Consider the following 12,815-nt stretch of genomic DNA (forward strand, 5'->3'; position numbering starts at 1 on the left):
CTGAGCCATCCAGGTGCCCATAAAGATTTCATCTTGAAGTTGACTTAACATAAAGGTACTCTTGGTCTCCCTTGTGCTTGACTGAGAAAGGTGATCAATTATGTAGCTTTTGTTTGACACTTTAAGCTTTTGATTTAAAAGAATTTTATATTTTGGGGGTGCCTGGGTGGCTCAGTTAGTTAAGCATCTGACTTCAGCTCAGGTCATGATCTCGCAATTTGTGGGTTCAAGCCCCACATTGGGCTCAGAGCCTGGAGCCTGCTTCAGATTCTGTGTCTCCCTCTCTCTGTATCTCCCCCAACCTCTCTCTCAAAAAAAAAAAAAAAGATTAAAAAAAGTTTTAAAGAAATATTATATTTTTTATTCTTATGTATTTATTTTAGAATCTTTGGTGACCTAGATTTTAGCATCTTTGGTTTTGTTTTGTGTCTTCAATGGCATTACCACCTTTCTTGCCTACCACTGACATACAGCAATTGTTCAGGAAGAGTTTAGGGGTGAAAGTCAGATCCTGTTTGCCATAGTAAGCATATGTTCTTCTCACATATTTTCCCTCTTTGCAAAGGGGGAAAATAACCTTTAAAACCAATAGATTAACCTGAGTAGAGGAATGGAGCACCTTTCCCTCCTATAGCGTTCATTGATTCATATGCAGTGCTGTAATTTTTAAGAATTGAAATATAGACCCAAAGATCTAATTTAAAAGTTTTTGGTATGACATATGTAGTATATATGTATATAATATATATGATATAAATGTAATGCATACAATGTATATTATATTACATGTAGAAATGTAACTTTTTTGGGGTGCCTGGATGGCTCAGTCGGTTAAGCGTCCGGCTTCGGCTCAGGTCATGATCTCACAGCTCCTAGGTTTGAGTCTCGCGTCGGGTTTTGTGCTGACAGCTAGCTCAGAGCCTGGAGCCTGCTTCAGATTCTGTGTCTCCCTCTCTCGCTGACCCTCCCCTGCTCACGGTCTCTCCCTGTATCTCAAATGTAAATTAAAAAAAAAAAAAGAAATGTAACTTTTAAACATTGCTCTATGGAATTAACTATATTAATAGATTAAAGGAGAAAAAGCATAGATGCAAAAAGGAAAGGATTTATTTATTTTTGAGAGAGAGAGACAGCATGAGCAGGGGAGGGTCAGGGAGAGAAGGAGACACAGAATCTAAAGCAGGCTCCAGGCTCTGAGCTAGCAGCCAACCCAGAGCCTGACGCGGGGCTCAAACCCATGAACTGTGAGATCATGACCTGAGCCTAAGTCGGATGCTTAACCGACTGAGCCACCCAGACGCCCCAGGATTTGATAGAATTTGACATCCATTCATAATATTTTTAAAAATCTGGAAAGTACAGACTCCAGTTATGGAATGAATATGTTACAGAGATAAAAGGTACAGAGCAGGGAGTATAGTCAATGGTACTGTAGTAGTGCTGTATTGTGCAAACACAGTAGCTACATTTATGGGCCCAGCATAAGGTACAGAGTTTGAATCACTATGTTTTATACCTGCAACTGATGTAACATTGTGTGTCGACTATACCTCAATTAAAAAAAAAAAAAAAGGAAAAAAGGAGACCTCAAAATAAAAAAACAAATAAACAGCACCTATTAGAAGAGTGCATACTAATCTGATAAAGGTACCTATTAAACACACACACACACACCCCAAATGTCATACTTAATAGTGAAATATTGAAAGCTCTCCCTTCGAGGCTGGGATCAAGTGACTACTGTACTAGAGTTCTAGCCAGTCCATCATAGCAAAGAAAATAAACAAGGTTTTGGAAACCTGTAATATTTATGAGGATAAGACCAAAACTCTCATTATTTGCAATTTATATCATGGTTTATGTAGACATTCCAAAAGAATTTCAACTATTAAGATGAAGAATAGAATTAAAACCTATATAACATTTTTAAAGTTATTTTTTTAAATATTTTTTAATGTTTTATTTATTTTTGACAGAGAGACAGAGCATGAGAGGGGGAGGGGCAGAGAGAGAAGGAGACACAGAACCAGAAGCAGGCTCCAGGCTCTGAGCTAGCTGTCAGCACAGAGCCTGACGTGGGGCTCGAACCCACGAACATAAGATCTGGCCTGAGCCGAAATCAGAGGCTTAACCGACTGAGCCACCCAGGCACCCCTAAAGTTATTTTTAAAGAAAAAAGAAACCTCAAAAATTAAGAAAAAATTTAGCAATAGATATTAAAGTATATATGACAACAAATTTTATATTACAGCTCAAAGTGTAAAATAAATATCTCTTAGTTCATAGTGATATGAATAAATAATTGAATAAATTAATAAGTAGAGAAGGAGACAAATCTCTCATGCAGAAGAAATCCAAATAAATTATGTAGCTACTCAGTGGTAAAGGAGGAGAGCATAATTCCCCAGTTCTGAAGTGTGGGTTGCATATAGTGACTTCCTTCCAGAGAGGACATCACAGAAAGGGAAGAAAAGAGTGTAGAGACCTGATAAGCACTACTTCAGACTAGTGATCAAGGTCAACATTAATAGTCATCATGTTGATAATATGTACCCTTGAAACGATGTGATGATGTGTGCACACTCAACCTCTGTGTCCCACTACTGGAGTCTAATCAAGAGAAAAACATCAGGTGAATTCCAACAGAGGGCAATCCTGTGATATACCTGACCCAGACTTCTCAACATTATCAAGGTCATTAAAAAACAAAACAAAACAAATCTGAGAAGCTATCAGAGCCTAGAGGAGCCTAAGAAAACACAACTAGAGGGGCGCCTGGGTAGCTCAGTTGGTTAAGCACCCTCTTTAGCTCAGGTCATGATCTCATCATTTATGGATTCAAGCCCCGTGTTGGGCTCCGTGCTGACAGCTCAGAGACTGCAGCCTGCTTTAGATTCTGTGTCTCCCTCTTTCTCTGCCTCTCCCCCACTCATACACACACTCTCTCTTTCAAAAATAAAGAAATATTTTTTTTAATTATTTAAAAAAAAGAAAAGAAAACACAACTAGATACAGCATCTTAGATAGGTTCCTAAAACAGAAAAAGGCTATTAAGTAAAAAGTTAGAGAAACCGAATAACCTGTAGCCCTTAGTTAATAATGTATCAGTACTGGTTTATTAATTCTAACACACATAACATACCAATGTAAGATGCTAATAATGAGTAAATTGAGTGTGGAGGGCACTGAAGGCTATGTAATATGGGAATTTTCTATACTATCTGATCACATTTTCTTTAAATCTAAAATTGTCCTAAAATATAAAATCTATTAATTATTTTATAAATTAATTTTATTTCTGTATTCAAGTAATAAAGAGATTTTAAAAATTAAAGATATCATTTAACGTAACATTAAAAGATATTAAGTACCTGAAAATATATCTAAAAAAATATGTACAACCTGTACAGAGGTAATTGTAAGATACTGGGAGATGTTAAAAAGGGGCAAATAAAAGATATATCATGAATTGGAAAACCCCAGGTGTAAATGAGCCAGTTCTGTCTATTTAATGCATTCTTTTTTTTATTTAAAAAAAGTTTATTTATTTATTTATTTATTTATTTATTTGAAACAGAGGGAGAGAGCACAGAGCCCAATGTGGGACTCAGTCTCGCAAATCCTAAGATCATGATCTGAGCCAAAATCAAGAGTTGGACACTTAACTGACTGAGCCACCCAGGCACCCCTGTTAAATGCATTTCTAATTAAAATCCTAAAAGATTTTGTTGAATGTGAAAAACTAATTCTAAAGTTTATGTTGGAAAGATGCTAATTCTCAAAATTTATTATCAATTTGAGGCAATCTCAATTAAAATCCCAAGTTTTATATAAATTGGAGGATTAACATAACATTTCATAAAATAACCTTTTCTCTTCAACACTTGTGATGAGCACTCACATTCTGTCTCTCTCTCTCTCTCAAAAATAAACATTAAATAAATAAAATGAATAAAATGCTGCAATTAAAAGATTCTTACCTTGATTCGGAAAATCAAGTCTTGAATCCCTGTAGTCCGGGCTTTTTCTATATAAGATATCAGATCCATCATCTCTTCTGTTGTCTCAGGGACTCTTAATGCATGCTCTTTAATTGCTTCAAAATCACTACAAATGCTGACAAAATGCTCTGCTTTACTATGGTTATAGTAATTAATGCTATATCATATTCAATATATGTGTGTTATAAATATTATAAAACATGAACTGCAATAGCCTCAAAATACTAAATCACTAAGATATCTTAAAACATTTAAGGACAACTTAGCTGATCTAACTTGGTATACATCATCCATCGATAGTCTATGAATTTGAAGTAACACTTTCATGCGGAAATTATGGCATACTAGAAATAAAGTTTTCTACAGATCTCCTCAACTCTGTCAAACACCCAGCTAAGCAGTGTGATGTAGAGTGTACCTAGGAATGGCAAAGCAGGCCAATGTGAATACAAAGAAGAGGACATTTCAGAATGTCTGGAGAGGCGAGCAGGAATTAGATATGTAGGGCTTGATACATCATTCTTGATTTTCAAAACTTTAGGAAGGATGCAACCAAGTGGATAATGCCATAAAGACAGGCGATCCTACAAGGGCACTTTCCCCTTGCTAAAGCGGGATCTGTGTCCCTTGGGGAGAGACAGTACTGCAAAAGACAAGGAGGAAAACAAAATGAGAGCAAATGATCGGCCCAAACAGATGCTCAACTAAACAGTGAGAAAGCAAATCGCTCTTTAATGATTATTTAATAAATTGCTCTTAGTGGCATACGTGTCTCCTTTTGATGTTATCTTTCTCAAGTAGGAAATTTAAGTGGAAAAGAATGAAAGAATGAACTAGATAGAGGAAACTGGACAACTTTTCAGCTGCTCTCATGTCATGGGTTTATAATATTATACACTTATTTTTTGCAAGTGATAGAATTTTCCAGAAAAGTCACAGATACCACAAAAATAAATACCAAAAAAAAGGACATGTTAAACATGAGTCATTTTTTGATTATGGCATTGTCATTGCTCTTATTCGATGCGATTGTTAGAAATGAGTGCTTTGTCATAGTAGATATATTTTTGTGCAGTTGTATATTTTTGTACAAAGCATGCTTGACAATACGTGACTTTTTGACAGTCATATTTTATACATTTATTTATTTAATTCTGAGATAGAGAGACAGAGAGCAGGAAAGGGGCAGAGAGAAAGGGAGACAAGGAATCCCAAGCTATCAGTGCTGAACCCAAGGCAGGGCTCTGGCCCATGAAATGTGAGATCCAGACCTACCCGAAACAAGGAGACAGAAGCTCAACTGACTGACTGAGCCACCCAGGTGCCCCTGACAGTCATATATGTTTTATTCATTTAAAAATATTTATTGATGTGATAGCTCCCTTCACTGGGCGACTATTCTACACCAAGCACAGGGCCAGATGCTTTCTTTACAGGTGTAACCTGTGGGAGCGCCTGGGGGGCTCAGTCAGTTAACCACCTGACTTGGGGTCAGGACATGATCTCATGGTTTGTGAGTCCAAATCCCACATCAGGTTCTCTGCTGTCAAACAAAGCCCACTTCAGATCCTCTGTCTCCCTTCTCTCTCTGTCCCTCCCATCCCCCACACACTCACACTTGTACTCTCTCTCTCTCAAAAATAAATAAGCATTTAAAAAAAAGTAATCTGTGGTGGTGGTGATGGTGGAGGGCACTTAAGGGGAAGAGCACTGGGTGTTGTATGGAAAACAATTTGACAATAAAATATTATGGAAAAAATTTTTTTAAAAAATAAATAAATAAATAAAAGTAATCTGTGATCCTCACATTAGTCCTGCAAGGAAAGGTATTATTTTTCACCGCTGATACAGCAGGAAACTGAGGCTCAGGGAAATTAAGTAACTGGCCTGAAGTTATAGAACTAGTTCATTGTAGAGCCAGGATTCAAATCCAGGTCTTTCTGATTCCAAAGCACATGATTTTCTCACATTGCTTCTGGGAAAATAAACATACTAGCTAACATCGATTAAGCGCCACCTTCCAGGCACTGTTCTATGCGCTTTACATATATTAGTTTTAATCCTTACAGAAGTTACAAACTAAGATTCTTTTGGGGACAGACAGGTAACAGATGAATTAAATGAGTTGGATGATGCATTGACTCCGCAGTGGGCGAACAAACCAAAGGACATATTCCGTGTAAAATGGACGCTGCTTCTCAGCTCCATCTACCCCTGTGGGCCCAACATGGCATGGTCCTCCCACTTTTTCAAGAAAAGTAAAAGATCTGGATTGTGTGTGTGTGTGTAAAATCTCATAATTTTGAAATGTTGATAGCTAATTCAAAATGTGTTTAGACAGGGGCACCTGGGTGGCTCAGTCAGTTGAGCATCTGACTTGGCCCAGATCATGATCTTGCAGTTCTGGAGTTCACGCCCCACATGGGGCTCACTGCTGTCAGCGCAGAGCCCACTTTGGATCCTTTGGCCCCATCTCTCTCTGCCCCTCCTGTGCTCTCTCTCTCTCTCTCTCTCAAAAAATAAAATAAAGTTTTAAAATGTGTCTAAACATGGGGTGCCTGGGTGGCTCAGTAGGTTTAGGGTCCGACTTCAGCTCAGGTCATGATCTCGCAGTTTGTAAGTTGGAGCCCCACACTGGGCTCTGTGCTGACAGTTTGGAGCCTGGAGCCTGCTTCAGATTCTTTGTTCCCTCTCTTTCTGCCCCTCCCCTGTTTGCACTCTGTCTCTCTCTCTCTCAAAAATAAATAAACATTAAAATGTGTTTAAACAAAACGAAACCCAGCATGAGACAAGTAAAAATCATCTCCATGACATATTCAACTAGCAGGCCACTCGTTTATGAATCTAACTTTACAGCCACTCTGCAAAGTAGGTATTGCTGTTTCTATTTTACAGATGATAAAAATAAGTTATGTAAGACAACAAGTACATATTGGGATCAGGAACAATCCACTATCTTCCCAATATCATTGAAAGTCTATAGTCTTTCCATTTTCATGCAGCTTGTATCCAAACACTGGTTTATTTCAGTTTCTTAAAAAACAAAAACTTTTGAGGTTTCCTCAAAAGTATTCTCAAACCATATCAAACAAACAAAAACCAGATCAATGGGATTATAAAGGAAAAGTCCTTAGGAGGCAGCTATGAAGAAAAAGTTGTAAGCACTTATTTTTTCATCTTTCTTTAAAAAAAATTTTTTAAGTTGGGGCACCCGGGTGGCTCAGTAGGCTAAGCGTCTGACTTCAGCTCAGTCAGGATCTCACAGTTCATGAGTTCAAGCCCCACATCACGCTCTGTGCCTGGATCCTGCTTCAGATTCTGTGTCTCTTTCCTTCTCTCTCTCTCTCTCTCTGATCCTCCCCCACTCATACTCTGTCTGGCTCTGTCTCAAAAATAAACAAACACTTAAAAAATTGTTTTTAATTTTTTAATTTACATATTTATTTTTAGTTATCTCTACACCCATCGTGGGTCTCAGACTCACAACCCCGAGATCAGGAGTCATATGCTCTTCCAAATGAGCCATCCAGGCACCCCCAATCTTTTAAACATGAGTTTTCATTAGAAAAATATTTCTTTTAACCTTATAATTCCAAGTTTAGCAATTAATTCTACTTACCTTTCATTTTCTTTTCTATGTTTTGAAGCTATGTTATTTAACAATATATTTGCAAAGGCTTTTGCTTTGTTTGTTAGGCCTGTCTTCAAATCTTCACAATCCAAACGCACCATAGGGTAATGAACCCACTGAGGCAAAAGCATTATTTCTGAGGCGAGACTGAGAAATCTTCCTATAAACTTAAAAAAGCATTTAAAACTCAGATCCATGGTTATTACTTACACAGTTAAAACTTTCAAAACAAAGTACAGACTGTTGAGCAAAGATACCCTATATTTTTCCCCCATAGCTCCCACTTACAGTTCCAATTTCATAGTCTAAATCTGCCATGTTCTACATTCCTTTGTTACCTATTCTTCAACTATTTTGGTCATGCTACAGTTCCCTGTACCTGTAAACATCTCCTTCAAAGCCTCACTCCCTTTTCACTTCTTCAAGGAACCTTCACCGATCTTCTGAAGCAGAAGCAACCGTTCCCTCTTCCGTGCTTCCACAACACCTGCTTCACACCTCCATCCCAGCACCTATCTCTGTATATCATACTTGTTACTCCTATGTCTGACTTCCGGGCCAAATATAAGCTTCCGAGGACAATGTCCATGTATTATTTATCTTAACATCACCAAAACTTTGCAAGGTGTTTGAATATGATGAAATTTTTGTTGAAGCAATGAAGAAGTAAATGAATGACTAAAGAAATTATGAGATGAGGAACGTCTGGGTGGCGCAGTCAGTTGAGTGTCTTCTCAGGACAGTAAACGACAGGTCGTGGGATTGAGCCCTGTGTGAGGCTCAGCACTGAGCAGGCTTACGAGTCTCCCCCTCTCTCCCTCTGTCCCTCTCCCCCTCTTCTACTCTCTTTCTAAGATAAGATAAGATAAAATAAAATATAAAATAATAAAATAAAATATTATGAATTGAACCTATGAGTTTACTATAATGATATTCAGAATGAGAAATTCTATTAACTTCAGTTGAAGCATTTACTGTCCAGGGGAAAAAAACCTACCATAATTTTAAAAAGAAATTGAAAGGCACTCACAAAACACAGAATTACCACTTACTTCTGTGTATTCATCAAAAGTGTGATCTTCTGCTTGGAAAGTCTCTATCAGCTCAACCGCAGTCCCATCAATAAGCCAATTATATTTTTCAACTGAAAATTAATAATCTAATTTAAATCTCAATAATAAGACCCATTCAAAAAGATAAAGTGCTTTGTTGATATGATCAGGGAAAGGAATAGACTATTCAATTAAATATTATTAATAGAGAATTAACATACACTAATAGGAATAAATAGAATAAAATAAAATAGATCTAATAATCAAACCAGGTTAAACATGTCATTTTAAGATAAAGATAATAGTGAATGCTACTGATCTCACAATAACTCAGAGGTACCGATAAGCCAGTTAATAGAATATTTAGATTCAAAGAGTGTCAAATAACAATCCTGACCCCGTACATACTTGAGGAGACTGTAAAACTGAGCTCCAGTCTCTTCAAAACTATTCTTCAAAATTATCTCGATTTAACCCTTGATTTAGCTTTCTCCTTATTCCAACATCTTCTATCTTTTTTTTGACCCCTTCAAATATTTATTAAACACCTGTCACATATCCAGCATTATGCTAAATGCTATAAGAAACTCAAAAACGAAATGGAAACTATAATTAAATGCACAGCTACTCAAACTATACATTCATTATACATTCAAAGAAGAAAAAAATGGGGGCCCGTGGGTGGCTCAGTGGGTTAAGCATCCGACTTCAGCTCAGGCAATGATCTTGCAGTCCGTGAGTTAGAGCCCCGCGTCAGGCTCTGTGCTGATAGCTCAGACACTGGAACCTGCCTCGGATTCTGTGTCTCGTTTCTCTCTCTGCCCCTCCCTGACCATGCTCTGTCTCTCTTGTCCTCAAATATAAAGAAAAAAGAAAAAAATGTAAGTGAATCAAACCAATTGGAAAAGGTTTTGGGAGGAAGAAGGACTTGAGAAGCCCTTAAAGACTGGAAAAGCTTTGGGTCTCAACTCTTGGCTGACACCTGGGTCCTCTAAGTTATTTACTACTTACAAGTTTTAGCAAAGGAATGCCAAACCCCCTTCAAGGGAGGACTTCTCTCTATCTTTTTGCTCTATCACCCTGTTCCATTTAACATTCACCCGTTAGACTGCACAACAGAATTCAAGTTTCTTGGGTTGGGTTTGATCTTTGATTCTGCAAAAAGCCATGCCGATGCTCACTTCTGGCTCTTCCTGCTCTTTCAGGACAGCCCGAGACAACCAGATATCTGACCAGTTTCTAGCAAAAATAAAATGGTATTAAAAGGTATAATATATGTCATATGTACCATATGTCTCATAATGTTGTCTTGCACCTTCTAAGTTATGATGTATTGCCGCCTTCAGTGTAGTAAGAGCCCATTGTAACACGTGTTCAGGAAGTTCTGTGTCAAGATTAACAGGTGGTGAAGTTCCTGAGAGCCAAGAGGAAACTGTTTGGACATTCTAATAAAAATTAAAATGACAATTTATGAAACCAGTATGTGTGCCATTGGGCTATACATAGATCGTATACTATAATTGTAAACATTCTTCTCATATTTCAGTGGTCCAAAAAAGATAACTTGGTGAAAAATAATGATTTTAAATTGTGTATTTGAAATCTAATATAAAAACTTGAATTAGTTTTCTGTCATTCAACAAGTCTTTATTGAACAACTATATCTAAGTGATTATATTAGAATGTACAAAGAACAAACAAGATGGTGGATTTTGTCCTTAAGAAGCCCACAGCTACATAGGGAAGATCAAATGTGCACCAAAATCCCAATTCATAACTACGATAAAAGTTCTAAGAAGGAAAAACATCATTTCCAGCCAGGAAATTTTATCAAAGAGAATGCACTTTCTAATTTAAAATAACTTGGAGGATAGAAATAAAACAGAGTTACAACATTTTATGTACATGTCCACTTTATAGAGTTTCAACTCAGTTTAAGAGTCTCATGCTCTACCGACTGAGCTAGCCAGGCACCTCAACTCAGTTTAAAATTTTGAATGAGGGGGCCGGTGGGTATCTTGGTTAAGTGTCCAACTTTGGCTCAGATCGTGATCTCACGGTTCATGAGCTCAAGCCCCACATTAGGCTCGCTGCTGTCAGCCTGTTAGTGCAGAGCCTGCTTTGGATCCTCTGGCCCCCTCTCTCTTTCCTTCTCCTACTTGCACTCTCCCCCAAATAAATAAATATTTAGAAACCAATAATAATTAAAATAAAATAAAATATTGAAAGAGACCCATATAAAGAAAGCCAGTGGATAATAAGACAAAATACCTGCAAAGCTTCCGCTATTCGCTCTACCAAACCCAAAATAATATCTTCCAAATCTTGAAAGGTAGGATAAAACTCCATTTTATCCTCATCAAATGTCAGCTCCATCCTAAATATTGGCAGCCCACATTGATCTTCCTGGTCAAAGAGCTTCACAAATCCTTCTACAGTTCTCTTTAAGAAATCCTTTAGCTGCATGATATAAATTACCATTATTTTAGAAAGTACAAATTTAACCTTTAGCCTTTTAATCTTTAGTTGAAAAACAGTGAGATATTACCTATAATTAATTCTTCCTATCAATTTATTTAGTCCTCAGAATTATCTTCATTCAGCATAATATGTTCTTACTAAATGTAGTAGAATGATATATGCAAACTTCTATTTTTTTATAGACTATCAACAGTCCTAAAATGGCAACTCAGAATCTTCTACATTCTTTAGTAATACTTTCTGTGGGACAGAAAACTAAACAAGGTGAAGACTAAGGGAAGGGGAGGAGAGGCCTGACACCTGAGAATGAGGGTGTCATGGGGTGACACGCTCGTGAGGTGAGAGACAGTTAAGTGTGCTAAACCCAGCTCCTAAGGTCAATTGTTAAGTGTTCAAGAATTTTGTGAGCCAGTTACTAAACCCTTGTATGCTTGAAAATTACACTGTGGGAATATTTCCACCAGGAAATTGGCAAACACTACAAATTAGGGCTTCTTCCCTACCTGGAGGGCTGGGTTTCCAGCAAATTACCAGGTGAGGGTAAAGCCACTGGAACTTAGAAATATGCACAATAAGGGGTGGCTCAGTTGGTTTAGCATCGGACTTCAGAGCAGGTCATGATCTCAAAGTTCATGAGTTGGAGGCTGGTGTCAGGCTCTGTGCTGACAGCTCAGAGCCTGGAGCCTGCTTCAGATTCTATGTCTCCCTCTCTCTCTGCCTCTCTTCCCTGCTTGTGTGTAGGCTGTCTCTCTCTCTCTCTCAAAAATGAAATAAACATTTAATAAAATAAAATAATAAGCTAAAGCATCAGTTTTAAATTCAACACCCCAAAAATGAATAATTCAATTAAGAAATGGGCCAAACACATGAATCGACATTTTTCCAAAGAAGGCATACCGATGGCTAGCAGGCACATGAAAAGAGCTCAACATCACTCCTCATCAGGAAAATACAAATTAAAACCACGATGAGATACCATCTCCCACCTGTCAGAATGGATAAAATAAAAAACACAAGAAACAACAGGTGTTGGGGAGGATGTGAAGAAATGGGAACCTTCTTGCACCGTTGATGGCAATGCAAACTGGTGCAGCTACTCTGGAAAACAATATGGAGGTTCCTCAAAAAGTTAAAAATAGGACTACCTTATAATCCAGCAATTGCACTACTAGGTATTTACCCAAAGAATACAAAATTACTAATTAAAAGTGTTACATGCACTCCAAAGTTTATAGCAGCATTATGTACAATAGCCAAATTACGGAAGCAGTCCAAGTGTCCAGAGATAGATGAATGGATAAGGAAGATATGGTATATAGACATGCAATGGGATATTATCCAGCCATAAAAAAGAGAATGAGTGTTGCTATTTGCAATGATGTAGACTTAGCAAGAGTATTACGCTAAGTGAAATAAGTCAGAGATGGACTGATACCATATAATTTCACTCAGATGTGGAATTTAAACAAATGAGCAAAGGAGGGGGAAAAAACGAGAGGGACAGAGAGGCAAATCAAAAAACAGTCTCTTAACTAAAGAGAACTGGTGGTTACCAGAGGGGACATGGGTGGGGGAATGGGTGAAATAGGTGATGGGGATTAAGGAATGCACTTGTGATGAGCACTGGGTGTTATATGGAAGTGTTGAATC

General features: G+C 37.6%; 1 protein-coding gene across 1 annotated transcript in view; it reads right to left on the reverse strand.

Annotated features, from left to right (window-relative positions):
- Positions 1-12,815, reverse strand: part of DNAH12 (dynein axonemal heavy chain 12) — a 169,930-nt gene that overhangs the window by 142,846 nt on the left and 14,269 nt on the right. The window contains exons 9-13 of the mRNA XM_029917884.1: positions 10,956-11,144; positions 9,973-10,129; positions 8,685-8,776; positions 7,621-7,799; positions 3,981-4,116 (exon numbers count right to left, since the gene is read on the reverse strand). Coding sequence (XP_029773744.1) covers positions 3,981-4,116; positions 7,621-7,799; positions 8,685-8,776; positions 9,973-10,129; positions 10,956-11,144 — 753 coding nt within the window. The remainder of the gene's footprint in view (positions 1-3,980; positions 4,117-7,620; positions 7,800-8,684; positions 8,777-9,972; positions 10,130-10,955; positions 11,145-12,815) is intronic.

This window comes from Suricata suricatta, chromosome 12, assembly GCF_006229205.1.
Source record: "Suricata suricatta isolate VVHF042 chromosome 12, meerkat_22Aug2017_6uvM2_HiC, whole genome shotgun sequence".
In the NCBI taxonomy this organism is placed as follows: domain Eukaryota; kingdom Metazoa; phylum Chordata; class Mammalia; order Carnivora; family Herpestidae; genus Suricata; species Suricata suricatta.